This window comes from Phytophthora cinnamomi (assembly GCF_018691715.1).
Source record: "Phytophthora cinnamomi strain GKB4 chromosome Unknown Contig63, whole genome shotgun sequence".
Taxonomy (NCBI): domain Eukaryota; phylum Oomycota; class Peronosporomycetes; order Peronosporales; family Peronosporaceae; genus Phytophthora; species Phytophthora cinnamomi.
In genome coordinates this window covers 902,628-930,272 of record NW_027150996.1, presented here as the reverse complement: position 1 = coordinate 930,272, position 27,645 = coordinate 902,628, and the positions used below count along the sequence as shown (strand labels likewise).

The 27,645-nt window shown below is 58.5% G+C and overlaps 10 protein-coding genes across 10 annotated transcripts; 5 read left to right on the top strand and 5 right to left on the bottom strand.

Annotated features, from left to right (window-relative positions):
• Positions 1-1,414: 1,414 nt before the first annotated feature.
• On the top strand, positions 1,415-6,355 carry IUM83_13303 (mucin-like protein; the record flags this gene model as incomplete). Its single annotated transcript, XM_067937968.1, has 2 exons — positions 1,415-5,272; positions 5,372-6,355. The coding sequence occupies 2 exons, from the start codon at positions 1,415-1,417 to the stop codon at positions 6,353-6,355; spliced, it is 4,842 nt and encodes a 1,613-aa protein (XP_067786861.1).
• Positions 6,356-7,346: 991 nt separating this feature from the next.
• IUM83_13302 (mucin-like protein) lies at positions 7,347-9,293 on the top strand (the record flags this gene model as incomplete). The annotated part of the gene is made up of 1 exon (XM_067937967.1): positions 7,347-9,293. The coding sequence occupies one exon, from the start codon at positions 7,347-7,349 to the stop codon at positions 9,291-9,293; it is 1,947 nt and encodes a 648-aa protein (XP_067786946.1).
• A 346-nt stretch (positions 9,294-9,639) lies between these two features.
• Positions 9,640-10,590, top strand: IUM83_13301 (Iojap-like ribosome-associated protein; the record flags this gene model as incomplete). The annotated part of the gene is made up of 1 exon (XM_067937966.1): positions 9,640-10,590. One exon carries the CDS (start codon positions 9,640-9,642, stop codon positions 10,588-10,590), a length of 951 nt encoding a protein of 316 aa, XP_067786944.1.
• Positions 10,591-11,644: 1,054 nt separating this feature from the next.
• On the bottom strand, positions 11,645-12,796 carry IUM83_13300 (uncharacterized protein; the record flags this gene model as incomplete). The annotated part of the gene is made up of 1 exon (XM_067937965.1): positions 11,645-12,796. The coding sequence occupies one exon, from the start codon at positions 12,794-12,796 to the stop codon at positions 11,645-11,647; it is 1,152 nt and encodes a 383-aa protein (XP_067786945.1).
• A 365-nt stretch (positions 12,797-13,161) lies between these two features.
• Positions 13,162-15,391, top strand: IUM83_13299 (GPI mannosyltransferase 4; the record flags this gene model as incomplete). Its single annotated transcript, XM_067937964.1, has 6 exons — positions 13,162-13,376; positions 13,470-13,782; positions 13,885-14,414; positions 14,919-15,077; positions 15,196-15,290; positions 15,357-15,391. The coding sequence occupies 6 exons, from the start codon at positions 13,162-13,164 to the stop codon at positions 15,389-15,391; spliced, it is 1,347 nt and encodes a 448-aa protein (XP_067786870.1).
• Positions 15,392-17,164: 1,773 nt separating this feature from the next.
• Positions 17,165-18,515, bottom strand: IUM83_13298 (Lysosomal beta glucosidase; the record flags this gene model as incomplete). The annotated part of the gene is made up of 3 exons (XM_067937963.1): positions 17,165-17,573; positions 17,645-18,089; positions 18,161-18,515. The coding sequence occupies 3 exons, from the start codon at positions 18,513-18,515 to the stop codon at positions 17,165-17,167; spliced, it is 1,209 nt and encodes a 402-aa protein (XP_067786871.1).
• A 24-nt stretch (positions 18,516-18,539) lies between these two features.
• Positions 18,540-19,509, bottom strand: IUM83_13297 (family 3 glycoside hydrolase; the record flags this gene model as incomplete). Its single annotated transcript, XM_067937962.1, has 2 exons — positions 18,540-18,602; positions 18,682-19,509. The coding sequence occupies 2 exons, from the start codon at positions 19,507-19,509 to the stop codon at positions 18,540-18,542; spliced, it is 891 nt and encodes a 296-aa protein (XP_067786876.1).
• A 3,092-nt stretch (positions 19,510-22,601) lies between these two features.
• IUM83_13296 (exosome complex exonuclease RRP4) lies at positions 22,602-23,477 on the bottom strand (the record flags this gene model as incomplete). The annotated part of the gene is made up of 1 exon (XM_067937961.1): positions 22,602-23,477. The coding sequence occupies one exon, from the start codon at positions 23,475-23,477 to the stop codon at positions 22,602-22,604; it is 876 nt and encodes a 291-aa protein (XP_067786877.1).
• A 279-nt stretch (positions 23,478-23,756) lies between these two features.
• IUM83_13295 (Transmembrane protein) lies at positions 23,757-25,502 on the top strand (the record flags this gene model as incomplete). The annotated part of the gene is made up of 1 exon (XM_067937960.1): positions 23,757-25,502. The coding sequence occupies one exon, from the start codon at positions 23,757-23,759 to the stop codon at positions 25,500-25,502; it is 1,746 nt and encodes a 581-aa protein (XP_067786848.1).
• Positions 25,503-25,649: 147 nt separating this feature from the next.
• Positions 25,650-27,437, bottom strand: IUM83_13294 (Phosphoribosylaminoimidazole carboxylase, ATPase subunit; the record flags this gene model as incomplete). The annotated part of the gene is made up of 1 exon (XM_067937959.1): positions 25,650-27,437. The coding sequence occupies one exon, from the start codon at positions 27,435-27,437 to the stop codon at positions 25,650-25,652; it is 1,788 nt and encodes a 595-aa protein (XP_067786878.1).
• Positions 27,438-27,645: the final 208 nt, after the last annotated feature.

Here is a 27,645-nt window from a genome sequence, read left to right as displayed (position 1 = left end):
CATAAGTCCACGGGAGGAAGCCCAGCTGCCGCCGGCGAGGCAACGACTGGCTTGCCTGCATTTTGACATGCACGACGACGTCGGCCGGTTTCCTCCCGACGAGCTCGAGGCGGCGTGGATCGGAGTTGCACGCCTTCATGGTTTTGGTGGCCTGCCCGCACAGGGAGACTCGCCTGCATGGTGACGACTGCATCGGCCATTGTGGATACGATGCGTTGAAGCCACCTGCTCCGTCTCTGCATGGCCGCTTGACGCCGATCTCGGGTTTTGTATGCTCGAAAAATACAGAACCGTCAGCCTAATATGTGATTCGGAAAATAGGGAGCTTTTGGCTGCGCCAACCAAAGCTGCAAATGCACTCGCCTAATTGTTCGTTCCAACCGACGGGCTCTGATTCCGTGGCACGCAGAGGTCGCTCGCACCCACGCACGCGGAGCCTGTCGCCGGCGCCGCTCCGGCCCGAGATCGGGCCGGCTAGCGTGAGTCAGTGTGTGCAACCGCGTGTGCAGCCGTCGGCGAGTGGCTGCGGACCGCGTTGCAGTGAGAGCACTGGCGAAAGCGTCAAGTCGGCGACGCCGCGGCAAAACTTCCCAACCATTTCGCTGTTGCAGCGCGGGCTCTCTGCAGCGTGTCAGCGCGCGATCACAGCGGTGGCCGCATCGAGACGCTCGGTTTCGGCGCGCCCGATCGTTCAATATAGGCGAGCGTGCGTGCTTTGGGACAGTCTTTTTTGTAAACGAGGCGAGGTCGAAAAAATCGCCAACATCCATCGTGCGTCCAGCGGCGACAGATGGACTCGCTTCAACGTGCGCTGGCCAGATGGCGCTCAGCCACAGATCGACCGGCGGCTAGCAGCATTGCACATTTGATATCTTTCGCCAGCGCTGGTGGCGGTGGCGGCGGCCATGGCAGCGAAGCACGAGGCAACTATAAACTAGGCTTTACGCACAACTCCATCGAAAGCGTATGTACTGTAGTGGCGCACCTCCAGCAGCGACGACAACGGGTCGGAGGACGCTTCCCCGCTTATTCTGTCAGACGAGCCACTTGCAGCGTCGATAAGCCTTCCAAATCCATCATTACTTCCTGCAGAACTATATCTTCCTACAGGTTCAGACCCATCCAAACGAACTTTCACACAAATAAGATACCATGGTGTATCCCCTCCCACGTCGCGCTCTCAAAAATCCAAAAGATACTTCGATGACACGCGCCCTTTGGCGCAGCGAGCCGGACGCTGAACTCTTGGGCGAAAGTTGCAAGTTGCGCCAACCCGCCCGCGAACTGATTTGCCACAACGCCAGGGCTCCCATCCACACGCTGGGCGCATTAGTTAGCACTAGCCTAAAGCTCAAGCTCACTCTTCATCTGGCCTTCCACCCAGAGGACGGACTCAGTTATCCCCTTCTCCGCCATGAGACCGAGCCTCGGCCTGGCGGCGCTGCTGCTGGCCGCGCCCTCGGCGGCGCAGACCACCACCACCACGGACGTGTACTACCCCACCGTGCTGAGCGCGGCCGGCAACGTGACGGGCCTGCCGGGCGGCAACGCCTTCTGCAGCACACAGACGCGCGTGCGCAAGCCCTGGGGCGCGCTCTCGGCCGACGAGCAGGCGCTGTACCTGGAAGCCTCCGAGCTGGCCGTGGCCGACGGCGGCGTGGCCGAGTTCGCGGCCATCGCGGCCGACTCGCTGGGCCAGGCGCAGGGCGAGTACTCGTGCGCGTTCCTGAGCTGGCACCGCCGCCTGCTGCTGGCCTACGAGTCGTACCTGCGCGACCTGGACGAGCGCTTCGCCTGCCTCACGCTGCCCTACTACGACGTGCACACGGCCTACGTGCAGTTCGCCAGCGGCCAGTGCAGCAACATGTTCGAGTGCAGCGGCATCTTCGGCGCCATCGGCGGCGCGCCCAACTCGACGGACGTCGAGGCCACGCTCACCTTCGACGGCGTTGCGGCCTCGGGCTACGCCGTGAGCGGCGCGCCCTTCGCCCAGTCGTGCGACGACGACGAGACCTGCGGCTTCATGGTGCGGGACGACCTGGCCAGCAAGCCCGTGCCCAGCGCCGCCAGCTTCGGCACGTTCCAGAGCGTCGTGGCCGCCTCGGGCGACTACGCCAGCTTCCTCGAGGGCGTGCAGTACGGCGTGCACAACGAGGTGCTGGACGCCGTGGGCGGCGCGTTGGCCACGGCCGCGGCCGCACGTGACGTGCTCTACTACTCGTGGTACGCGGCCGTGGACATGTACCTGCACGTGTACCACCTGTGCCGCATCGGCGTGCCGCTCACGTACGACCAGATCCTCGCGTCGCTCGAGGCCTACGCCAACGCCACGCAGACGTGCGGGGGCGTGGACGGCGTGGACGCCGAGTCCGCGCTCATCATGCGCATCCGCGTGGACGGACAGCTCGTGGACGCGTCGCAGCACCCGACGCTGGGCCAGTACTTCGGCTACGTGGGCAGCGACAACTGGAACTACGCCGACATCCAGCAGCTCGGCGACTACGCCTACACGTACCAGCTGCCGGAGGTGCTGCGCCAGCAGATCCTGAGCAACAACGACATGTGCACGGGCTTCAACCGCGCCTTCGCCGCCTCGTACACGACGCTCAACGCCGCGGCGGTCAAGAGCACGACGACCACCAAGACGACGACCAAGACCACGACCACCAAGACCACCAAGATCGTCAACGGCAAGAAGGTCACGACCACCAAGGTCACCAAGGTCGTCACCCGCTCCAACAGCACCTCCACCAGCTCGGGCAAGTCCACGGTCGCCAGCGGCCAGCTCGTGAGCAGCTACGGCTACTCGTACCTGGGCAACTTCAGCACGGACAACGTCGCCTACGGCGAGGGCACCATCGTCACCAACGGCTACACGGGCTACACGCCGTACTACAGCAACGGCGCCATCACGACCAAGCACAACGGCATCGTGAGCGCCAACTACTCGGCCAGCTCGAGCTCGTCCACGTCCAGCTCGTCCAGCACGTCGGCCCGCATGGACGCCACGTACTCCAACACGTCCAACGTGGTCATGAACGTGACGGTGGGCACGAGCTCCGTGGCCCGCAACATCACGGCCTCCGTCGCCACGTCGGGCGCCTACTGGGCGTGGCTGCAGACGGCCTACAACGGCCTGTTCACGCGCTTCGAGGGCAACATGGACCTGGTGGCCACCCACCTCAAGTTGCTCGAGTGCTACACGTTCGACAGCGTCTACGGCCTGTCCAACTTCTCGTCCACCTTCGTGACGGACAAGAACCTGATCACGGGCCGCGTCGAGTGTGGCCAGCGCCTGGACCTGGTGCGCTCCGGCCTGCTGCAGATTGCGGTGCGCTCGACGGCCTACACGGCCGAGAGCCTCAAGTTCGCCAGCTCCACGGTGATCAAGACCATCCTCACGTCCTACAAGCGCGTGACCACCCGCAAGGTGACGTACATCCGCAAATCGTACACCCAGAAGGTGCAGAGCTCGCTCGACTCGACGCAGGAGGCACTGGGCAACATCACCGTCACGTCGACCAGCGGCTCGGGCAATGACGAGACGTCCACGACGGTGGTGGACACCGGCTACCTCACATCCAACACGACGAGCACGACGCAGCAGAGCGCCAAGAACTCGTCGGCCGTCACGACCACGAGCAGCACGACCACGGTGACGACCACCGCCGCCAACGTGTCGGAGACGCTGTCGGAGGCGTCCTCTGGATCGACGGAGCTGGACGTGTCGGGCTCGAGCTCGACCACGGGTTCGAGCGAGACGGGCAGCTCCACGTCGGAGGAGGGATCCACCACTACGACCACGGGCTCGAACGGCGAGACGATCACGACGACTACCACCGGATCGGGCGGTACCATCAAGACTACTACGACGGGATCGGGTGCTACGACGACCACGGTCACGACTGGCTCCGGCGCGTCGACAACGACGACGGGCAAGACCACCACGTCCACGACGACTTCGGGATCGACCACAAAGACAACTGGATCGACGACGACGACGTCTGGATCGACCACAAAGACGACGGGATCTACTACTTCGACGGGATCCACGACCACTTCGGGTGGCTCAACGACTACTTCTGGCACGACCAACTCTGGTACGACCTCGACCTCGACTACCACGGGTGGAACCACGAACTCTGGCACTTCGACCACGAACTCGGGTACTACGTCGACTTCAACCACCACTGGCGGAACTACTAGCTCTGGTACGACTTCTACTACCAACTCGGGCACAACGTCGACCAACTCTGGTACGACCTCGACTTCGACTACCACGGGCGGAACCACGAACTCCGGTACGACTTCGTCTACCACGACTGGCGGAAGCAAGACGACTACCACGGGCCAGACTACGACTAGCACGGGCTCGAACGGTGAGACGATCACGACAACGACGGGTTCGAACGGTGAAACTACCACTACGACGACGACCGGTTCGGGCGGCTCCGTTCAGGTCACGACGACAGGATCGGGTGGCTCTATTGAGACTACAACGACGGGCTCGGGAGCCACTAAGACAACGGTCACCACGGGCTCGGGTGCCTCAACTACGACGACAGGCACTAGGACCTCGACGTCGACGAACTCAGGCACCTCTACCACTCAGACCACCACGTCGGGCTCCTCGAACAAGGGATCGTCCACTTCGACGTCGACCTCGACCGGAACGAAGACTCCGGGAGCTACGCCTGCTGCGACCACGCCTGGCGCCACCCCTGCTGCCACGACTCCGGGAGCCACGCCCGCGGCTACGAAGCCCAGCTCCACCCCGGCCGCTACCAAGCCGAGTGCTACCCCTGCTGCGACAACGCCCAGTGCTACCCCTGCCGCTACGACGAAGCAGTCGGAGACATGCATCGACGTTTCGGTGGAGGGTGATGCCACGTACTGCATCGAGGGACCCATTTGCAGTGGCTCTGGCGACCTGCCTGCTGGCAAGCTGTGCCCCGTGAAGGGCGACGTTGCCGTCCAGGACTGCCACGAGAACCTGTCTAGCTACACGAACTCCAGCACGTGCGTGGCTCCTCAGGACGCGGTGTGCATGAAGATCAAGACTGGAGCGTGGGGATGCGTCTTCGAGAAGAATGCCACCCCCGCCCCGACGACGACGGAGACTGGCAAGGCTACGCCCGCCCCGACCAAGACCGAAAAGTCGACGCCGGCCCCGACGACTACGGAGACGGAGAAGCCCACCCCCGCGCCGACGACGGCCGAGACGAAGACGAATGCGCCCACCCCGGCCCCGACTACGACTACGACTGGCAAGGCTACTCCTGCTCCGACCACGAAGGAATCAACCCCTGCTCCGACTACGACTACGACTGGCAAGGCTACTCCTGCTCCGACTACGACTACGACTGGCAAGGCTACTCCTGCTCCGACCACGAAGGAATCAACCCCTGCTCCGACTACGACGGAAGAGGCTACGCCTGCCCCGACAACGAAGGAGTCGACGCCTGCTCCGACCACACCGTGCCCGGAGAAAACCCCTGAGGCGACTAAGACGTCAACCCCTGCTCCGACGACTGCTGGACCGTCCACGGAAGCTCCTACGCCGTGCCCTACCACTGAAGTACCATCCACGGGGGCTCCCACGCCGTGCCCTACCACTGGAGTGCCGTCCACGGAGGCTCCTACGCCGTGCCCGTCGACCGAGGTGCCTTCGACGGAGGCTCCCACGCCGTGCCCTACCACTGGAGTGCCGTCCACGGAGGCTCCCACGCCGTGCCCTACCACTGAAGTGCCGTCCACGGAGGCTCCTACGCCGTGCCCTTCGACCGAGGTGCCTTCGACGGAGGCTCCCACGCCGTGCCCTACCACTGAAGTGCCGTCCACAGAGGCTCCTACGCCGTGCCCTTCGACCGAGGTGCCTTCGACGGAGGCTCCCACGCCGTGCCCGACCACTGAATTGCCTTCGACGGAGGCTCCCACGCCGTGCCCTACCACTGAAGTTCCTGCTACCACGGCGCCGACCAAGACTGGAACCCCGAAGACTGGTACCAAGACCGGAACTCAGACGAAGACTGAGACGACCACGTCCTCGAACCACGATGACGACTACACCTATGAGCAGCAGTCGCAGCAGACTCAGCAGAGTGCTTCGTCGTCGACCAAGACGTTCAGCACTTCGTACTCTGCCACGACCACTACTGCTGGCGAGGCGGCTAACGCGTCTGGCGGTTTGAGTGCCAGCGGCGTTGTCGCCATCGTCGCCGCTGTGTGCGCGGTGGTTGCTCTGGCTGGCTTCACTGCCTACCGCATCCGCAAGCGCTCCAACGATGACGACTTGTCGCCCAGCGGGTACTACAGCCAACCGTCGACGCCGGTCACGCGGTCCATCAGGCTGTAAGCAAACCACAACGCTTTTGTGCATGTGCCAAGATGGCGACTCTGTAGTGAAGGCGGTATCTCCCGAGGAAGGAGAGCTGCCCTCGTACTGTGCATAGCTTGTATATAATTCAGTTCAATAGAGCCGCAGCCATCCTGCAAACCAGCACTTCAGATGTTAATCAACACGATTCACTGCTACGACGTGTAGCATATGGAATCTCGTAAGGATGAAGGAGTGATCCGTTGGCCAAGATAGCGATTGCACCTCGCTTTCAAGTTGAAATTCAACCTCATAACTAACGCTCTCTGTCCAAGAGAAATGAGCTGACGGTCCGGAGGAATATCAACGCTAACCAAGACTGTCACCATTCGAACCCGCGGAACCGAGTTCACTGAACTTCAGCATGAGGCGTACGGTTCACGAAAAGTACTTTTCCAGAGCTACCAACGTGAAAGGCAACGCGGATGCCTCCACAATCATTACCGCTGGGTCATCGCTCCGAACGTGTCCAGGCTAGAAGCTTCGCGACGGAAAAGCATTTCATGTTACTCGCGCTCGACCAGGTTTGCTGTCCGGAGGAATCTCGGTGCACCTATTACTGCATCTCGTTTCGGCGATTCTGGTACGTCCAAGGACTTGGCGAGTCATCCTGCTCCACCAGAAATCGTGCCATCGTTGCAGCTCAAGTGTAGGGCGCCCCGGTGCTTTTGTCTCTCTGTCAAGTTCAACACCTCCAACGCTGCACTTGAGCGATGAGCCATCTTGGTGAGCTCGAGCTCTAGTCGTGAATTCATTTTCCAACTCTCACCGTCGGTGACAGTCCCCCTCCCCCAAGCCCCGTTACTCCTGTTGAGTCACGATGCGCATCGGCACCATTCTCCGATCCTTCACCCTGCTGCTCGCCGCGACGCTATGTAGCACGTCCCTGCCTAGCATTGAAGCCGCTCCCCAAGCAGGTGGCAACGAAGCTTGTGGTCAGGGCCAACGGGTTCGCAAGGCTTGGTCGAGTATGACCAGCAGCGAGAAGAACCTCTACCTCGAGGCGATGGACGTCGCCATCAAGAACGGTGGGATCACGGAGTTCGCGGCCATCCACGTCGAGCCGAACGGAGAGTCCCAGGCTCACCGCTCGTGCGCCTTCTTCTCGTGGCACCGCCGTCTTTTGATCGCACTGGAGAGCTACCTGCGCGATCAAGACTCGAAGTTCGCTTGTGTGACGCTGCCGTACTATGATGTCCAAACTGCGTACGTCCGCCAGGCCGCGGGCCAGTGCAATAACTTGTACGATTGCTCGGATATTTTGCAGGAGATCGGCGGCAACAAAGCTAAGGACCAAGAAGTGTCGATCACGCAGAACGGCGAGACTGCTTCGGGCTACCCCGTCACGGGCTACCCGATGAGTGCAGAGTGCGACGACGACAACGTATGCGGCTACACCGTCCGCAGTGATATGACCACGAAGCCGGTGCCGTCGGGTGCTGGTTTTGCGTCGTTCCTGAGCATCGTGCGCAGTTCCGACGACTACGCTACGTTTCTTGAGGGCATCCAGGCCGGAGTGCACAACGAAGTCCACAATGCTGTCGGGGGTACTATGGCCACCTTTGCCTCACCCCGCGACATCTTCTTCTACTCGTGGCACGCTGCTATCGACATGTACCTGCACGTGTATCACCTGTGCAATTTCGGGGTGCCTCTCACCGAAAACGAGTTGCTGTCTGCAATCAAGGCATTCGCCAAGGCGACAGACACGTGCGATGGTGTGTCGGGGATCGGCCCCAACACCGAAATTGTGCAGAACGTGGTGGTGAATGGCCAGACTATCGACGTCGCCGATCACCCGACACTTGGCAAGTACTTCAGCCACGTCGGCAGCGAGATGTGGAACTACGGCGACGTGAGTCAGCTCGGGGACTACTCGTACTCGTACGATCTACCGGACATTGTGACACAGCAGTTGCTGAGCAACAGCCAGATCTGCCCCGCGTACAATCCTTCAACAACCGCCCCTCCTGCCTCCGAGTCGGGCTCCAGCGGTGGCGATGTGACGGACCCTCCTGCCTCCAAGTCGGGCTCCAGCGGTGGCGATGTGACGGACCCTCCTGCCTCCAAGTCGGGCTCCAGTGGTAGCGATGCGACAGACCCTCCTGTCTTCGAGTCGAGTTCCAGCGGTAGCGATGTGACTGACCCTCCTGTCTACGAGTCGAGCTCCAGCGGAAGTAGCTCGCTCCGTGGCTCGTACTCCGACAGCTCGAACAGCAGCGGTAAGGCGTACGTTGTTTCCCCAGGTGATGTCGGCTACGGCTATTACAACCAGACGGAAATCCCCACGCACTCCGGTATCTACGTCGTTGATAACTCCACGGGCAGCTCCACGGACAACTCCACGTACGCGCCTCCTTCAAACGCCAACTCGGGAGACTACTGGCAGTGGACTCAGGTCACGTACGACGGACTGTACGATCGCTTCGACGGCGACATGGACTTGGTCGTGCAGCAAATGCACTACGCCGAGTGTGAAGCGTTCAACAAGATCCACGGTATCGAGAACTTCTCGGACGACTTTGTCCAGAACTTCCACTTGGCGTCTTCCCGCCCCGTTTGTGGCAAGAAGGTGGACGAGATCGAGTCCGGCGACGTGGTCGTGGCGTGCAAGACCGACGAATTCAAACCCGAAGCCGTTGAATTCGCGGACGACGACGTTATCCAAAAGATCAAGCGTGACTACGTCCCCACCACCACCACGGAGCAGTCCATGGACTCGGAATACTACGTCGGCGCCCAGACCAAGGCGCAGCAGACCTCCGCCGTCGGCTACACCAACACTCCTGCTGCAACCCCCGCCGCTACTCAAAGTCAATACACCTCCCTCACTGCAGCTCCGACCAAGGCCGCTGCCTACAGCGCTGCGACTCCAGCTCCGCCGACCGCCGACTACGAGCACAAACACTGCGAGTAGATCCGACGCATTGCCGCTGGATACGTAGAACTTCTACGGTAGAAGTGTAGATGTTGTACTTCATGCATGTTGCTGGGAAACTATTCCTGGGAAAAGCAAAATATATTCGCGTTGTAGCTGTAGCTGTCATAGAAGCGTTCTCGTCAAAGTTGAGGCGAACGAATTCGTTATTCCTGGGACTCGGGGAACTCTTAGACTTGTCCTCTGTGACGTGAACAACTGCCATATTGCACGATAAACAGCAACAACCCGGACTATAATTTGCGTCTGCCCTAATCTCCCATACAATCTCCCAGTCAGCTCTCCGCCACCAGTACACAAATTCTCATTGCGTCGCTCATCAATCATGAGGTCGCAGCTTGTCCGCCGCGCTCTCCGCGCCGCTGCGTCCGCTCCCGCTCGTGCCCCGCGCGTCTCGTTGCCTCCGTTTCTGCAGCAGCATGTACACCTCCCCCTCCGCCCGCTGCAGCTCTCGCCCGTGCGCCACTTCTCCAACGACCACGAAGCAGCGTCCAATGCCGCCAATACCGACGCGGATACCGAGGCGCCGCAGTACTTGGGCGTGACGTTCGACGCCGCCAAGGTGAAGAAGTACAGCGCCGAGCTGGAGCTGGAGGGCCACGTGATCAGCGGCGGCGACTACTGGACGGCGCTGGACGCCGCCAAGGCCTACGACGAGCTGGTGACGCTCTACTGCGAGCTGGACGCGCCCCGCAACTTCCCCGAGGGCGACGCCGACGCCCAGCAGGCAGAAACCGCCGAGGACGTGGAGTGGCAGGCGCCCGAGGCCGGCAACCGCCACGCAGACATCATCCCGCCCGTGCCGCAGACCTACCTGACCATCGACGAGGTGCAGCAGGCGCTGGAGAGAGAGAAGGCCATCGACGTGTACACGGTGGACCTGGCCGGCAAGAGCAGCCTCGCGGACTTCATGGTGTTCGCCACCGGCAGGTCGCAGGCGCACATGCGCCGCATGGCCGACCTGCTCATCAAGTCCATGAAAGCCCGGGCCATCGTGGACGACTTCGACTACGCCGTCGAGGGCCGCGACTGCGACGACTGGATGATCGCCGACTGCAACAACATCGTGGTGCACCTCATGCGCGCCGACACGAGGCGGATCCTGGCGCTGGAGGACCACTGGGAGAACATGGTGGACGACAAGCACAGCGTCTACGGCGACATGAACGAGGACGAGTACATGGACAAGTTCGGCACCAGCGAGCTCATGGAGTACCTCGAGGACGAAGACCACCCCAACGAGGACGGGGAGGGATCCGGCGTCGAGTGGAAGTAAAAACCGGTAGCTAGGAATGATAGACTAGCGTGTGCATTAATGCTGGAGTTCACGCCACCGTTGAATGAACGTGGCAGTCATTGCGTTAGTTTTTGCAACCTGGTGGACTTGAGGGGCCTTTGTATCCTAGCTAGCTCAACAGCTTCGACAGTCGAAAGAAAACGCTTTATCCCATTGCTGGTTTGAATAAATACCCCTACTGTTTGTCTTTCGAGAAACTATCTACACATATCCTACTCGTCGCGGAAGTGCAACGCTGTCACCGTACTGTCCTAGCAAGTCATCAGAGAGTCATCCAGGATGAGAATCGCATCGAAGTTGCAAAAGTCTTGGCGTGTCACGAGCTGCAGCAGCACACAAGGTGCCCGGTGCGAATCGATAGGGTGGGCCAAAATCAGAGGATGTTGCGCGTGAAAAGACTTCAAGCGTGGGTACCAAAGCAAGGCAGAAGCGCTGGCGCAACGGCAGACATAGAGGTAGACAAGGAGTAATGAGTCCTCGTCGACGACTACGAACGCGCGCCACACCTGCAACTCACACGAAGCGCACCAGGATCTACAGCTTCAACGGGGGTAATGAGCCCCGATCAACTGAGCCTGCTGACGCATCTTCGAGTAAGGCCTGCCCTGCCTCGACAACACCACATCTTGAAGCCATTCACGCGCGACACTCCACAGGAAGCGCTCGACAGAGAGTAATGAGTCTCTGACGTACGCCTTGGTCCAACCTCGCCGAGAGAAAGAGAGTAATGAGCCTCCTTCCCTCCACACCACCGTTCACCTTTGCTTTGCTGCCAATCTCCATATTGCTTGATCCCAGATCCGTAAGCACCCAGTCCAATTGCACAGCGCGTGACGGCCTGACTTCGAAAACCACGGCGAAGATCAAACGGCTAGGAACGGCTTGGCACAGCTCGCCAACCGGGAGTAATGAGTCCCGAGGCTGCAGCTTTACGGGAGCCGAAGTATCAACCTTGAGAGGCAGAAATGAGTGCCTCTCAGGTATACGCCGTAACCAACGCTCCATTGGCCTATCGTCCGATCTCGCTCGCCTTCTACCACCGCGCTGCGGCGTCTGCCATGCACGAGTCCAGTTTTCGTCGCAGGCCGCTCAGTTCCCGCTCTAGTCGTCCGGTGGGGCTTGTTCGCACGCGACCTGCACTTGTCCTGGGGCTCACGTCAATGTTGTCGCTGTCGCTGCTGTTCCTGCTGGTTATCCGTCTCCCTGTCACGTGGCGCAGACTGCGCATGCTGCGAAGACTCCCACTGCTGCTGTTGCTGTTAAAGCTGTTCCCATCCGAGGCGGTCGGCGTCGTGGTCGCCACCGACGGCGCTCGCTTGTACGGAGCCGACCTCGCCGACCGCGGGGAGATCTCGGGCGACGACGACGTGGGCGACGTGCCCGCGCGAGACGACCCCATCCTCTTGCTCTTGTACGTCCTGCTGGACGTCGTCACAGTGGCCGCAGCCGCCTTGATCTCCTCAGGCAGCGTTAGCCCAATCTCCCTCTTCCTCACGCGTGGCCCCTCCACCGGCTTGCTGCTCACACTCTCCACACTCATCGCCGGCGACACGGGCGACGACATCACCTCGTCCTTCACCTGAGCTGTGGCTGGACCTGTAGCTGTGGCTGGACCTGTAGCTGGACCTGTAGCTGTAGCTGTAGCTGTCGTCCTAATGGTCCTGCTGCTCCTGGAGTTCGTGGGGCTGCTGCAGCTGCTGCTGCTGTGGCGCTGCTCCTGCAGGCGCACCAGCGCCTCGGTCAGGAACTTGTTCTGCGCGCGCTTGTCGTGCAGCTTCTCCCTGTAGCGCGCGAGCTGCGCCTGTCCCTGCTGCTTCTCCTGCACGACGAGCAGCAGCCGCTGCTCGAAGCTGTTGCTGGTGGCCACGGCCGTGTCCACGCGGCGCTGCAGCGCCCGCAGGTCGTTGCGCAGCGCGCGGTTGGCCTCTCGGCGCTGCATGGCGTCGGCCTGGGCCTGCGCGAGCTGCTGCGTGAGGCGGTCGCGGTCCTCGCGGCCCGCGCGCTCGTGGCGCGCCCAGTAGTCCTGCTCCTGCTGCAGCAGGCGCCGGCTCTGCGCCAGCTCGGCCGCGAGCAGCTCGTTGTGCCGCGAGAGCGCCGCCACCTGCTTCTCCAGCGCCTGCAGCGCGCGCGCGAACTCGTCCTGCATCTGCGCCAGCACCTGGCGGTAGCGCGCGTCGTCCGCCATTGGCTGCTGCTGCTCTTGGGCTCTAATGGGGGGGGGAGGCTGCGTGCCGCGTCCCAAGCTCGGCCGTGGGTCTTAACGGAGCTGCTGGGCTCTTTGCGTTCGAATGGAAAATGGGCGCGGCGGGAAAAAATTTGGGCGCGAAAAACTGGCGCCTTCTTAATTTCGGAACTTGATGAGATTCAAACGAACCGAAATTAAAACTATACAAACCGCAAAATGAATCTAGTTCCGTTAAGTCAGTAGAGTGTTCAATGGGATTTATATACTTGATTGACACGATACCGCGATGGGATTCAAAATCCACTGGAATAGAGAGAATTAGGCACTGATTGACGTTTAGTTATTTGGCTGCACATTTATACGACATGACCGGGAGACTGCGGCTGTACGCGGCGCTGGCGGCGCTGCGCGTGGCCGGCAGCGTGCTGCTGCTGGGCATGGTGCACCCGGACGAGTTCTTCCAGAGCCAGGAGGTCATGGCCAGCCACGTGCTGCCCCAGGAAGAGGAGGCGCTGCGCCGCCAGCTGCACGTGCCCTGGGAGTTCCAGCTGCCGTCGCCCAACCGCTCCGTCGTCTTCCCGTGCGTGGGCTAAAATTAATTATTAATTATTATTAAAACTATACTTTATTAACAAAAAAATATTATAATATTATTGTTGTTTTTTTACTGCAGGGCTCTGGTGGCGGGGCTGCCATACAAGGTGCTGCAGCTGCTAGGCGTGCGACTCACTGGGTGGCTGCTGCTGGTGACGCCGCGGGTGCTGCTGAGTCTGCTGTCCTTTATCGTGGACGCAGTGGTGTTTGCTGTCGTGGGGCAATTGAGTCGCGGCCAGAAGCCGGAGATCCGTCGAGAGAAGCAGGATAAGGCTCTGCTTCTGCTCGCCAGCTCGTGGCCGGCGTTCGTGTTCCTGTGCAGACCTTTTTCCAACACTGTCGAGACGCTGGTGCTAGCTCTGTGCTTTGCTGTACTGTTCCTCGTGAACCCGGTAGGTGAAAAGTTTTCTACTTATCTAGTTTTGGTTTGTTGTTGCTTCAATGATGCTGACTTTTTTTTTTTTACTTTTTTTGCTGGGGGTGGTGGGTGACAGCACCGACGAGCTTTGTGTGGGTTGGTGCACGTGCAGACGGTTCTACTTGGAAGTCTTTTGGCGGTGGGATTTTTCACGCGGTTCACGTTTCCAGTGTTTTTCTTCCCGCTGGGAGTGGAACTAGTGCGACAGCAAGATGCCCTGCTGGTTCATGCAGCACGAAAGAAGGACGTCGTCGGGCCGTCTGACTTACGTCGTCTGACTGCGACACTGGTTGTGGCACTGCAAGGGCTCGTGGCGTTTTTAACCTGGGCGGTTTGTTTCATCATCGTGGATACGCTCTACTTTCACCCTGAATTGCTAGTGAGTGGTTGGAGCCAATCGACGCTGGAGAAGATTGCTGAGAATGCTGTTATCGCGCCGTTAAATAATTTTCTGTACAATATCCAATATGACAATTTGGAATTGCATGGTGTGCACCCGCGGTTCACCCACTTGACCGTCAACATGCCGATGCTATTTGGACCAGTGTTTTTGGTCTTCCTGGTGCGGTTCCTGCGCTACCCCGATCGCTCATTTTTCGGCAATGCGTGCGTATTCTTTCCGCTGGCGTGTTTGTCGCTTGCCCCGCACCAAGAGCCCAGGTTTTTATTGCCGGCCATCGTACCGTTGCACATATTTACTGCATTGAATGGAAGAACGGGAGTGGTGCGCTTCTTGACAACCCACAAACTGGGTGTGCTACTATGGAATGTGTTCAACGTCGCGTTGACTCTGTTCTTTGGCGTTTTGCACCAAGGAGGTGTTGTGCCGATGCTGCTGTCTTTGTCAACGATCGATGGGGATACATCATCCGTTAGTTGGTTGGCATCTGTCTGTCGGTTTGAAGAAGTCAGCAACCTCGCTCTTGTTCGCACGGCGCCACTCGTGTTTGCGAAGACTTACATGCCTCCTCGCTTTCTACTAGCGGGTTTGAAGACCACGCCGGCATTCCAACTGATCGATTTAGCTGGGGGTACTGGCGATAACGTCCTAGAGTTGTTGAATACCGATGAGCCATTGTCAGATGCCGCGTTGTTGGTGCTACCTGCCAGCGTAAAAGTCAGTGATGTCATTCGGGAAGACTCGCTGTCCGTCTCCAAGTTGGGGGGTTGCTTTCCTCATATCTCAACGGAAGATTTGGCACTTGACAAGGCCTTTTCGCTGGACTTGTACGCGATAAAACTAGCGGACAAGGAGACAATCACTGCTCCGTAAAGTGAACAAACATTTTCAGTTTTCCGAAGAGTTATTGTAGAAAGACGCAGAAGATGCTGCTGATCTTCCTTTACGAGGTTCTTATCCACTATATATGCTTGCGACGTTCTGCAGATACTCGATCAGGGTGCAGATTGAAGACTTCCGCGCCGGCCTTGGTATCGATCTCTTCACGAACCACATAATCAACGGGACACTAGACATCCATGGTGCGTTATGTTTCGCTCAGTGTTTGACCCAAGTGTAGTCTCAGTACTGACAGCTACTTGCTCTAGTCGTCCAGAATGGACTCGATGTTTGCAGAGAATAAACACGCGGTTCGTTTCTTCGGTTGGTAGATTGAAGTGGGTGGCCTCGTCGATACTCATCGAGGAGTCGAAGGCGATATGCGTCAAGAACGCTCCCGAGTGAGCATCGAAGTGCTGCAAGAAGAGAGCGGGCTGTCGCTAGTAAGCGGGGGCGGGTCCTTCGATCGATGGTGCTTCGATAGCGCGTGGGCTGGGCGAAATGAAGCCAATAGTGACTTGGCGGGTATCTTCTCTCTTTCAGCTTTCACTTTTGGTTCGTTTCAGTTTGGAGACGGCTGCCTGTCGTTCTCAACGATCGATGACTTCAAAGTCTACCGGTGGTGCTTTCCAGAAAAGGCACAATACTAAGCGGTGAGGTTACGTTGGAAGAATTCCTCTCATTGCAAAACGATTTCGCGAGAATTGGGTGTGGTGGTATTTGAATAATAAATATATAAGCTTCAATAGCGATAACGAAATGCGCTGCGTTTTCATCGTCGCGGTGGTGATACTGGTCGCTCTCCGCCGAGCCAATGGTATATCCCCGCTTTCAGCCAAAAAATCCAACGCTGGGATCCAGAATAAGGCCTCCCTGCTATCGACAATTTCATTTCCACGGAAGGCGGGTGAATGCTTCGCCGTCTTGACGAAGAGAGAGGTTTATCTTTGAAAGAGATGTTGTCGAAGGTGGGTCCCACCAAGCGGCGAAAAGGGTACAAAAGCCGCACATCAAACAAGGACTAGCTCAAGTACCAGGTATGGTTTGGATGACAGGCAAAAAGCGTTGGGATGAGGTAGGTGGTCTCCAACGGCATGTGAGGTGTACGACTATAATATACTAGAGGAATTTTTATCAAAGTATCACTATCGTGTTTTTGAGTTTTTTTGTAATTGGCCTTGAAAGTTGGTGATTGGTGAGGAGTCCAGTTTCTAAAATCGAGCAAAAACAAAACGAACTCTGAAAGCATGTCTGACGGCAGCGACTGAGGCTGGATCCGATGGCCCCGGAGGCGATAGCAGCTCGAGTGAAGAAGAAACCGCGCCTCCCGTGAGTGCAGTTGATGCTCCTCCTGTCCCTGAGGACAGTCCCCTTCTTGAGGAGCTGAAGACGTCGCTGCTCACGTGCAGAAACTGGAAGCAGTTGATTGGTATGGAAACATTCTCATAAAGAAAATCTAGGACCTTCTAGGAATGTTTTTAGAATGTTCTAGCTCGATTCAGAGGATACAGAGGTCGTTGATTGGTCTATCGGATAGCTTAGGATTTTAGCTTTCTGAAACAATTTTTTTTTTTTAGTTTTTGATCGTCGGGTCTTGTTGCTTCGGGCGATCGGCCATAACTTCACTTCTACTTCGAATTTAGATGTGGTGGATAGCGCTAGAGGAAGCCAAGACGCCGCTCTTTCGCCCTGTGCTCGTCATTAAAAAAAAACTCAAAAACACGATAGTGATACTTTTGATAAAATTCCTCTCATATATACTACAGTAGTATAATATATCCCATGACAGTTGCAAGCACGAGCTTCTCTTCAATTCACTGCAGGAAATGCTCTCGCCTCGTTCGAGAAAAAGGTATTGCGAGCATAGCTTCAATTCTGCTAATTACTGACGACTACTTGTTCGCTAAACTATTTTTCCCAAGGCCATCACGTTTAAATGATTATTCACTTGTGCTGTGACCTAATGAGAAAGGTAAGTTCGTCGCTGTCAACCAAAACATGACATCTGTCCGAGGGACAAAGGCGATATTCAGGTGCTTACCATCAGTCTTGCCCTACCGACAAGCTCCGCCATCACTTACACGATCGGCGCCAGCGTGTTGAACGGGTGCTCGCCTGTCGCCAGCGTGAACGTGCCGCAGAGAGGGTTCGGCGCCGCCGTCGAGTTGTACACGTCGCAGTCCGTTTCGGGTTTGATTGCGATCGCGTAGTCCGCGTCTTCCGCCACCTTCTTGAAGCCCTGGCCGATCTGCGGGTAGTATACGCTCCAGTCCTCCGACGTCAACGTGAACGTTACTGTCTGGGATGCCCCCACGTCCAGACTGATCTTGGTGAATTTCTTGAGCATCTTGACCTCAGGCACGTTGAACGAGCGGTAGGGCTGCGTGAGGAACAGCATGACCGTCTCCTTGCCAGCCATAGAGCCCGAGTTGGTCACCGTTACGGACACGTCGATGGAGTCCGAGCTGGACGTGACGTTAGTCTTGCTGAGCGTCAGTCGAACGTGGTGTAGCTGAGGCCGTGACCGAACTCCCACTGCATCTCGCAGTTCACGTACCCGATGCACTGTGAGGCGATGCGGTGGTTGTACGGGATGGCGATGTTGGCTTCGTCCTTGGGGTACGTGATCGGCAGTCGGCCGCTGGGGTTCACCTGGCCGTAGATGATCTCGGCCATGGCCTTGCCGCCCAACTCGCACGCGAGGAGTCCGTCGATGACTGCGTGCACGTTTCCTGGTAGCTCGCGCAGCAGACGCGGGCGACCTTCAAAGAGGACGAGGATGACCTTGGTCCCCGTGGACGCGATCTCCTTGACGTACTTGATTTGGCCAGCGGGCAGCGCGAGGTCGTTGATGTCGCCGGTCTTCTCGTGGTACGGTTCCTCTCCGACGACGGCGATGGTGTACTCCGCCTGCGCCGCGTGTTGCTTGGCCTTGTCCAGGTCCGCATCCGAGTAGGACCCGTTCCAATGCAAGTCATTGAAATATGTGATGCTTGAGTTGCCTGCAATCGCCTCGAGGCCATCCTTGACAGAAATACCGTGTAGGAACGCCGAGCCGGGACATCGTACGTACTCGTGGTTTGCTTGCCGGAGACGGACCAGCCGCCGCACTGATAGGCGACGCGATCGGCCGTGTGCCCGGTCAAGAAGACGGACGCGTTGGTCGGTAGCGGCAAGGTGCTGTCGTTGTTCTGCAGCAGTACGATGGACTCGCGAGCCAGGCCGATGGCAGCAGCGATGTCGTCGTCGTTGCCAATAAGGTCAATGTACTCTTCACCGGGCATCGCGTTGTCATACAGACCTAGTTTGACTTTCATCTTCACGACCCGGCGCGCAGACTCTCGGATTCGGCTGAGGATGTCAGGGTTTCGCTCCAGGAGAAGCTTGGTGCCGTTGATGAAGCTGGCGTCGGTGGCGATCATGCTCATGTCAATGCTTGTGCGCTCGAGCGACTACCTCGTGGCTTCGTCTTCGGAGCGAGCCGTGCGGTGGAAAGTCGTGAGCTGGTTGATCTCCTGGTAGTCCGTGACGGAGACGCCGTCGAAGGCGAAGTCTTTCCAGAGCAAGTCGTCCCGGGTTGGCGATCGTCGGCACGCCGTTGACGGAGATGTAATTCTCCATGATCGTGAGCGCGCCGGCGTCGAAAGCAGCCTTGAACTGCGGGGCGAAGTAGTTGAGTAGATCGAAATCCGTTATTGACACTTCGTCCCGGTCGTGGCCCGTCGGCGTGTCAGAATAGGCGATGAAATGCTTGAGGCAGGCAGCGCTGCCGTTGGTGCTCTGGATTCCCCGCACGATGGCGTCTCCCATGACCGAGATCGTGTACGGGTCCTCGCCGAACGTCTCGTACGTGCGAGCCCATAGCGGGTTGCAGGACTTATCGAGGATTGGGGAGAACAGCCACGGGATCCCTGCAGCCAGTGTGTCGCGGCTGGCGACCCTGCCCATTTCGTACACGAGGTCCGGGTTGAAGGATGAGGCGCCGTTGATGGCCTGACCAAACTTGACGGCCCCACTCACCAAGGCAGCACCGTGGACCGAGTCGAGTCCGAAGATCATCGGGTGGCCCCCGTTCTCCTCCATGGTGATGTTTTGGATGGTGCCCACCGCGTCACGGAACTCTTGGGCTGTCCATTCCCAGCCCGTAACAGCCGGATCGTACACCCCGCGCCACAACGGCGCGCCAAGGTACGAGCCGACCTTGAGCTTGGCAAACGCACGGACTTCATCCTCGATGAGGCTGGCATTCGAGTCGACGAGTGCCCAAATGGCGATTTGGGACATCTCACCGATGAGGTCGTCGGTCGCGTAGCTGTCCATGATAGCGTCAACTCGAACTCGGGCGTCCCATTCGTCCGCCACAGCGATCGGTTGGTTCACAATCGCGGTGACCACCATGGCGGTCCACCACGACGTGAACATCTTGAGGTGAGGTTTGCTTCTGATGCACTTGATGACTAGGAGGAGAAATGGGGAATGCTCGATCTGGCGGTCACTGAAAGCTGGGGCGGCACGCAGAGGCGGATGTCGCGGGTCATCTCTACAGTATACATGTACTCGAAGGGATCAGTATTAAATTTAGTCTTACCGCCAATATTACAAAACGACCATGCTTTGCAACGTGATCATAACTCACACTGGTGTGATCATGACCATAGAAGCAACACATTGATTGAAGTTTCCTGTCCGCGAAATCACCAAGCCGTGATGTCGTTCAGGTAAATCTTTTACAGTATCAAGCGAGGAACCCTGACACTCTTACGAAGGGCATGCATGGCATGCACGGCGCGCTGGCAAGTTGAATTATTTTCGTTCATCACTGGATTAACGGACACGACCTGATCCCTTGCCAAGGGACCCTCGAACAAACACCACACGGTGAGGCCGTTGACTTGTCAATACCTCCGACGCGCTCACCGCTGACTCATAGATCATAGGCACGGGGTACGACTGTCTTGTTTTGCTCGAATATCCACTTGACAGCGTCTAGGTGTCCGCGAAAACAGCAGCAACTTCAAACACACGCTCAAGATTTATTCTCCATGGACCCCACCACGTTGACGATTGAACATCCTGCACTATACGTGGACATGCTCACTTTCAGCGACAGCATACACTGCCTCAAGTGAAATAGGCACCATTCGCGACAGAAGATACTGTAACGTATGTTCGGGTTCGCCCTTGTATGGAGATGAATGTGGAACCTGCAAGGTATCGATTGAGTGTACTAATTTATCGTTGCCGGCGAAGCTGATGAATACCAGGCACGAATGACTACAGATTGAATTTCCCTCTTTATTATGTCTATCGGCAAGATCGGATTGTGCGAGAATGAGTTGTGATTTCGGGTCTGTGTGAGGAAGCACCTCAAAATGGACATGAAACAAATATATTTTTCATCGTGGCGACAGAGTTAATCTGCTTCATTCGCAGGGACTGTCGTGTACAAAAGCTACTAGACGAGGTTGCGCTAGATTGCGACGATACGGTCGATTTTGTTGCTGAGGAGAATCATTTTCTCCTCAAATGTGTTGGACATCCTTGACGTAGAGCTGCCGCTGAGTTGAGAGAGACCACGAATCCGGCCATACGAATTTGAGTGCGCAAGGTTGGTAGAGAACGATGATTGCGTATACTTGGAGGTCCACAGCCCGACCGAAACCATTGCTCCCATTCCCCCAACTGTGTCAGTGATTCGAAAGCTAGTTTTCTTTCCTCCCTTCACATCCATATTGTCGGGAATTAGCTGGAGCTGGTCCAGGGTCAAGGGATGTGTCTCCTTTTTCACGCTGGGCTCGTAGAAGGTGAAGAAGGAAGATGCTCGAGGCCTTGGCTCGGGTGACATTAACTCGCAAAAATCCTCGGCTGGTGGTGTCGTCACATTTGTGGTGTTCATATCAAGCGAGAGTATTTTCGAGACTTGGGGCAAAAAGTTGTCGAGACGTTTGTCGACAGCGCGGAGTTCCATGACGCATCGCACGCAAAACTTTGTCTGGCAAACTGTGTCTGCACCCGCCAATTTGTATTTGCGGGTAGCAACGTCGATCTCCGCTGCAGGCACCGAGCGCGTAACGTAGCAGGTCTTGCAGATGACATCGCCACAAATTCGACAGTGATGTCGTCGACGATGCAGCTTTTGAAACTTGCGGTTGCAAACAGTACAACACGCGCGATTTTTATCGGGAACCCAGTTCTTCTCGAGAGCTAGCGTCTGCTTCACAATGTTGTGGGAGTCGATCACGAGCGAGATATCGCTGAGCATGGACATGTTAGGCCGGTACTGAACGTGTGCAATGAGTGTAAATTCGTTGGCCTCCGTGGCTCCCATGACGAAAATATCCGACGTCGACTTGGGTTCGTCTGCTGAGGCGTTGGTCAGCATTGTGCGCTTCATTCGCACACGAGAAATATTCATACACCCAGAAAGTTCTGGGCACTCAGGAACATCCACAGAGACCGATGCGACAAAGCCGACTTCTTTTCCGTTGCCATCGATAGTGAAGCCAACCATCTCGACGAAACAAGTATCGCGTTTGCAGGAAAAAGAGTTCTCGGCGAGCCACTTGATGCCCAAGTAGCTGTCCTTCGTTGCGCGAATTGTACGAAGCACCGCACCAGAAATCACCACTGGGGATAGTAACTTCTGCTTCTGGACGAAGTCTTCAGAGTTGGTAGAGTGATGCACTTCCACAATATCGCGATAGTTGCCTTGAACGCGGCCGAAGGTGCGGAAGGATTGGAGCGGAGGACGAGGGTCGAGCGGATCCCAGCGGCCTCCGATGCTTCCCACAGTGCGGCGCAGCGCTTGTATTTTTCCATAACGACTGCGCGTAGTGCGTCTGCTGTACGTACTCCAAGTGTGTCTGTCATCTAAGGTGTCTGCCTCGTTCAGGTTGCATGCAGTCGCCCGTGTGGTTTTCTCGAGGGTCGTAGCCCACGACGAGGTTGAGCTGCACGGGTCGGCTCCACGAATCTTGAAGGTCTTGAGCTGGCCGAGTGAGCCGACGAAGCACCAGTTCGAATCCAGCTCGTTATCTTTCGCGGTCTGGATTGAGCGGGCAAGTATGGCATCCTGCACTTGTTGGTTCATCATGGCCTCAAGCTTCTCAACTTGGTACGCTGATAGGACGGGCGTGAACGCCGCCGAACTCGAAGACATTTGCTCGAATTAGTGCCGTATCGCCTGCGACAGCTCGATAAGTTAGAGGCAAGAGTGCTTCCCGCCATAAAGGTGCAGGCACATGGCGTCTAAACGGCTGTGTGTTGAAGTGCTTCGCGTGTCAAATGGCGCATGTTTGGAGATGACCATACTGACACGGCCAACATGCACAAACCATGGTCCGCTTAGCGTTAACTACATGTAACAATGATTGGTTAAATGGACCATTCGGGATGCAAAGTATTGATCTCTTGTGGTTGAGCCCCCTCCAGAACCACGAACCGCGAATACGGTCTCAAAAAAAAAAAAAGCAATGCACCAGGTTGTTGTGAAGCTGTACTTGTCCTGTATCTATCTACCGGCCCTGGGCCTCTAGCAGTTCGTACGTGGCCATGATGCTCTCGGGCGTGATGAGTCGGAACTGCTCGTTGAGTCGCAGCAGCGCCTGCGAGACGCGCGCGATCTTGCGGCGGTCCTCCACACTCATGGGCGTGGCCGCGTGCAGCTGCCTCTTGGCCGTGAGCACCTCCACGCGGGTCTCCATGCTGCTGGCCGTGTCTTCAGCGTCGTCGCCTCCCAGCGCGGCCATGCTGCGCGACACCCAAATGTACCCGTTGGTGCCCAGGATCACGTCGACGCCGAGGCCCGGCAGCGTGACCATGTGCTGCTTCATGCGTTTGACCAGCGGGGCCGCCACGGCCACGAACTGGCCGTTCTCGAGCTTGCCGTAGCGCAGACTGCGCGTGTGCAGGCTGAGCGAGCCGTCGTAGCGGACCTCCTGGATCTCGGCCGAGATCAGGTCGTTCTCCACGAAGAAGGCCCGCATCTGCAGCTGGTCGGCGTACGTGCGCCGGCGCTGGGCGCCGCCGGGCAGCGTCACGGAGCTCAGCATGAGGCCGGCGTCCTGCTGGCCGTTCACGTCCACCTTCCAGCGCTTGCTGGCCACGTCGGTCACGCGGCCCACCACGATGTCGCCCACCTCTCCGATGTAGCGCGACACCAGCGGCCGCACCGTGATGAGCTGGTTCACCTTCTCCACCACGCCGGCCACGCTGGCCACCAGCTCGTTGCGGCCGCTCAGGTACGTGCCGTGGCCGCGCAGGAACGCGCCCGTGTCCGTGCTGATCACCTGGCCGGGCGTCACCACCACCACCTGCGCCTCGTCCGGCAGCTCCTGCGGCTCTTCCTCCGCCGGGCCAGCCAGGCCACGCACGCGCACCTCCATGACCATTCTGCTCCAGCGATTGTGTGGGCTTTTGGCCGCGACTCATGAGATGGTACCGTGACAACTTTCACATTTCGCTATTCGTAATTACATCCTTTTTAAAGGTATTTATTTCATTTTACTATCACTAGAATTCAAATTATTTATTCGTACAGGTAGTATGATCATACTTTCGCCAGCGGTACTTCGTTTTGAAGTGGCGTACAGTGGCTCACTACAACCGCGCAACGCCTGACGCGTCCGGCCAGTAGCTCTCTTCCTGCGCCAAGGTGTCAGGTGTCGACAATGGCGCTGTTCCCGCCCGAGTTCCTGGCCGGCGTGCTGCTGGCCTTCGTGCAGCTGCGCCTGCGCTCGCACTTCAGCCTGGCGTCCTGGCTGGTCAACGGCCTGACCTTCTTCCTGCCGCCCGAGGACGAGCTCATCGCCACGCTCAACGGCCAGCCGGCCGCGGCCAAGGGCTCCAAGGCGGCCAAGGTGCCGGCCGGCCAGCCGCTCAGCGCGGCCGACAAGCTGGACAAGTTCTACGTGCGCGTGGCCAAGACCGAGCCCGGAGTCTTCAGCCAGACGCTCTTCTTCGAGCTCTACGAGATGCTCGTGGTGCTCGTATCCTCGGCCTCGCTGGGCTGCTGCTTCGGCAGCCTCGTGGCCTTCACGACCCCGTGGTTTGGCCCGGCGGCCGACGTCGCAGCCGACGACAAGGTGGACGTGGCCACCTACGGCCTCATGTCGGCCATGCTCGTGGCGCTCTGGTTCCCGCTGCAGCTCAACTTCGCCCAGGGCTGGGCGGGCTACGAGGCCCGGCTGGGCCTGTCGGTGGGCTTCATCGGCCTCATCGCGTCCGGCTTCTTCATCCTGTCGCCCAAGGGGATGCTGGACTTCGACCTGGAGCAGGCCGCGCAACTGGCCGGCGAACGTGTGGCCATGGTGCTGCGGGCCGTGGGGTTCACGGACGCGGACTTCGTGAACATTGCGCCGCTGGCGGAGATGGCCAGGGTCACGCTGTTCGCCACGTTTGCGCTGCTTGCGGGCATTTTCACGTGCACGACGTTCCTGCCGTCGTTCCGGTTCGCGCGCATGTACTCGGAGCTGATCAAGGACAAGCAGACGTCTATCGTGATGAAGCTGCTTCTGCACTTGAACATGTTCTTCCCCGTGCTGATCTGTGCGCTGTGGGTGCCGCGTCTTTCAAGCAACGTGCTGGTGCCGGCCGAGCTGGTCAAGTGCTCTCCGCGCGCGCTGACGCGTGACTGTCTGCAGAGCGACGTGCTGGGGCTCACCAATGAGTCCTCGTCGGACGTCTGGAGGTGGTACAGCCTCACAGAGTCTCAGTTCCACACGCTTCGTATATACGTGGTGTTTGGGGCTTGTCTCGTCCGTCTCCTGTGCTTCCGTACGCACCTGCAGCACTTCCTGTTGGAGCCTCGTGAGGTGATGGCATCACTTGTGGGCCGCCCGGGTTTTGTGGACGGCGCACTGCTGCAGAGCAAGGTGCGTCTCCAGTTCAACTACGTGCCGATCATCGCGCTGCAGTACCTCGCGCCGGTTTGTGCTTTGCTCGCGTCTGCTCAGCTGCTGATGAAGCAAACGGCCACTCCACTCGGTATTTTCAAGGGTGTCTCGTGGGTGTTGCAGCGCGTGGCGCCGAACGTCTCGATTCCTGCGAGCCTGACTCCCGAAGGATTGAACGCAGTCTCTTTGAACGTGCTGCCGGATCCGACCACGCCGCCCAACCTCGGTGGATTCAGACTGGGCGACGACCTGAGCAAGGAGAACGTGACGCCATTCCTGCGCGGCATGAGCCAATTCCCAATTCTGACGGCGGAGTTCTACGAGTCGGCTCTCGGCTTCTTCGTATGGTTCCTGAGCTTCACGCTGTTCATCGTTAGTCTGGCGGGTCTCCTCTACTGGCGCAATGTGGCAGCTCACGGCAGCTCCGATGTCGAGCAAACCGCTGTGCGACAGAACAAGCAGACCCCGAAGACGCTGAAGAATCAACTCAAGAGCCTCAAGCTGCACAAGAAGAACAAGTAGATAGACAAATGCAACAACTGCAGGCTTAGATGGCCAATGCAAAACTGAAAATACAGCAATCCCTTCTTGTTCAGGGTTTTTGATCGAGCCTCCGAAGTTGCAACGTACAGTGCTTCATCAAGAGGCTCAAGCCTCTACAGTAGCTATTTAGTGCTTCTTCATGTTCTGGAGGTACTCCTTCCAGCCGCCGGTGGCCATGGTCTCAATCTTCTCGTCCACCTCACGCTTCTGGGTGTCCAGGAAAGTCGCCATAGCCTCGATGAGCGATGAGTCCCCGGCGCCGAGGATACGTACGGCCAGCAGGCCAGCGTTCGTGGAGTTGCCGATAGCAACAGTGGCAACAGGCACACCGCGCGGCATCTGCACAATGCTCAGCAGCGAGTCCTCACCATTGAGCGTCGAAGTCTTGACGGGCACGCCGACGACAGGCAGAGGCGTCAGAGCGGCGATCATACCCGGTAGGTGGGCAGCACCGCCGGCGCCAGCGATAATGACCTTGAGGCCACGCTTGGCGGCATTCTGGGCGTACTCGTACATACGCGCAGGCGTGCGGTGGGCTGACACAATAGTGAGCTCGTAGGGAACACCGAACTTCTCAAGCATGTCCGCGGCAGCAGCCATAGTAGGCAGGTCAGAGTCCGAGCCCATGACAATACCCACAAGCGGCTTGCGCTCCAGCTTCAGGAGGCCCGAGTTCTTAGCAGCCTCCGGCGACAGGGCGGTAGCACGCTTGGTCAGCTCTTCAAGGTTAGGCGCCGTGATGGTCACGTGGCCAAGCTTACGGCCGGGACGAACACCAGCCTTGCCGTAGAAGTGCGCAGCCGCGCCAGGGATGCTGAGGCTGTTGCGGAGCAGCGAGAAACTCACATCCTCGGACGACGAAGCATCGCCGAGCACATTCACCATGAGCGCAGCGGGCACACGCAGCGCACAGCTGCCCAGCGGCAAACCGGCGATGGCGCGCAGGTGCTGCTCGAACTGGCTGGTCTCGCACGCCTCGATCGTGTAGTGGCCCGAGTTGTGCGGACGTGGGGCGATCTCGTTCAGCAGCACGTCTCCAGTAGCAGTCAGGAACAGCTCCACTCCGTAGATGCCGCGGCCCTCGAGCTGCGCCACCGCAGCCTGGGCCATCTCACCGGCGCGCTTGGCCACGTCCTCCGGGATCTGGGCCGGGGCCAGCACCGTGTCACAAATGCTGTCGCGCTGGGTGGTCTCCACCACGGGGTAGGCGCGGACATCGCCGTCCGCGCCCTTGACCACCATGACGGCCAGCTCCTTGACGAAGGGCACCCACTTCTCGGCGTAGAGCTTGGCCTCCTCCTCGGCCAGCAGCTTCTCGTCCGCGGCCGCGCCCTCCTGGGCCAGCAGCTTGGCGCCGAGCTTCTCGAAGGCCTCCACCAGGTCCTGCTCGCTCTTGACCACGGCGTTGCCCCGGCCGTCGTACGCGAAGCGGCGCGACTTGAGCATGAACGGGTAGCCGAAGCTCTGGCCCACCTGGCGGGCGGCCTGCAGCGACGTGACGATCTCGAACGGGGCCACGGCCACGGCCGGCACCTGCGCGAAGAACTGCTTCTGCTGGAACTTGTCCTGGATGAGCGCGATGGTGGCCGGGGCCGGGTGCACGCCCTGCAAGCCCGCGGCCTTGCTGTCCTGCAGCTGCTGCAGGAAGGCCGCGTTCACGTGCTCGATCTCCACCGTCAGCACGTCGCACTGCTCGGCCAGGCGGGCGATGTCCTCCTCCTTGGTGAAGCTGCCGGCCACGGCCGAGAGGCCCATCTGGCCGGCGGGCGACTCGGCGCCCAGCGGGTCCAGCACCAACACCTGCAGGCCGAGGCGGTGGGCCGCGTCGGCCATCATGCGGCCCAGCTGGCCGCCGCCCAGCACGCCCACGACGGGCGGCGCGGCGCCGCTAGCGTTGGTCGTCAGCACCGGCATGTTGTCGGCGGAAGTGTAGCTATGTTCGAGTGGGTGGTTTTGCCGTGTTCGACATGAGGCGGCGTACTTAGTAGAGGATATAATGTACCACCGGTACGGTTCATAGTGTGAAATGGAAATGGACCAGTTTGAACTTGAACTGTGTTCGACATGTGACGTTAACTTGCTGCGGTGGTTTTTCGAGGGGTACGGGTACGTATCTGCTTGA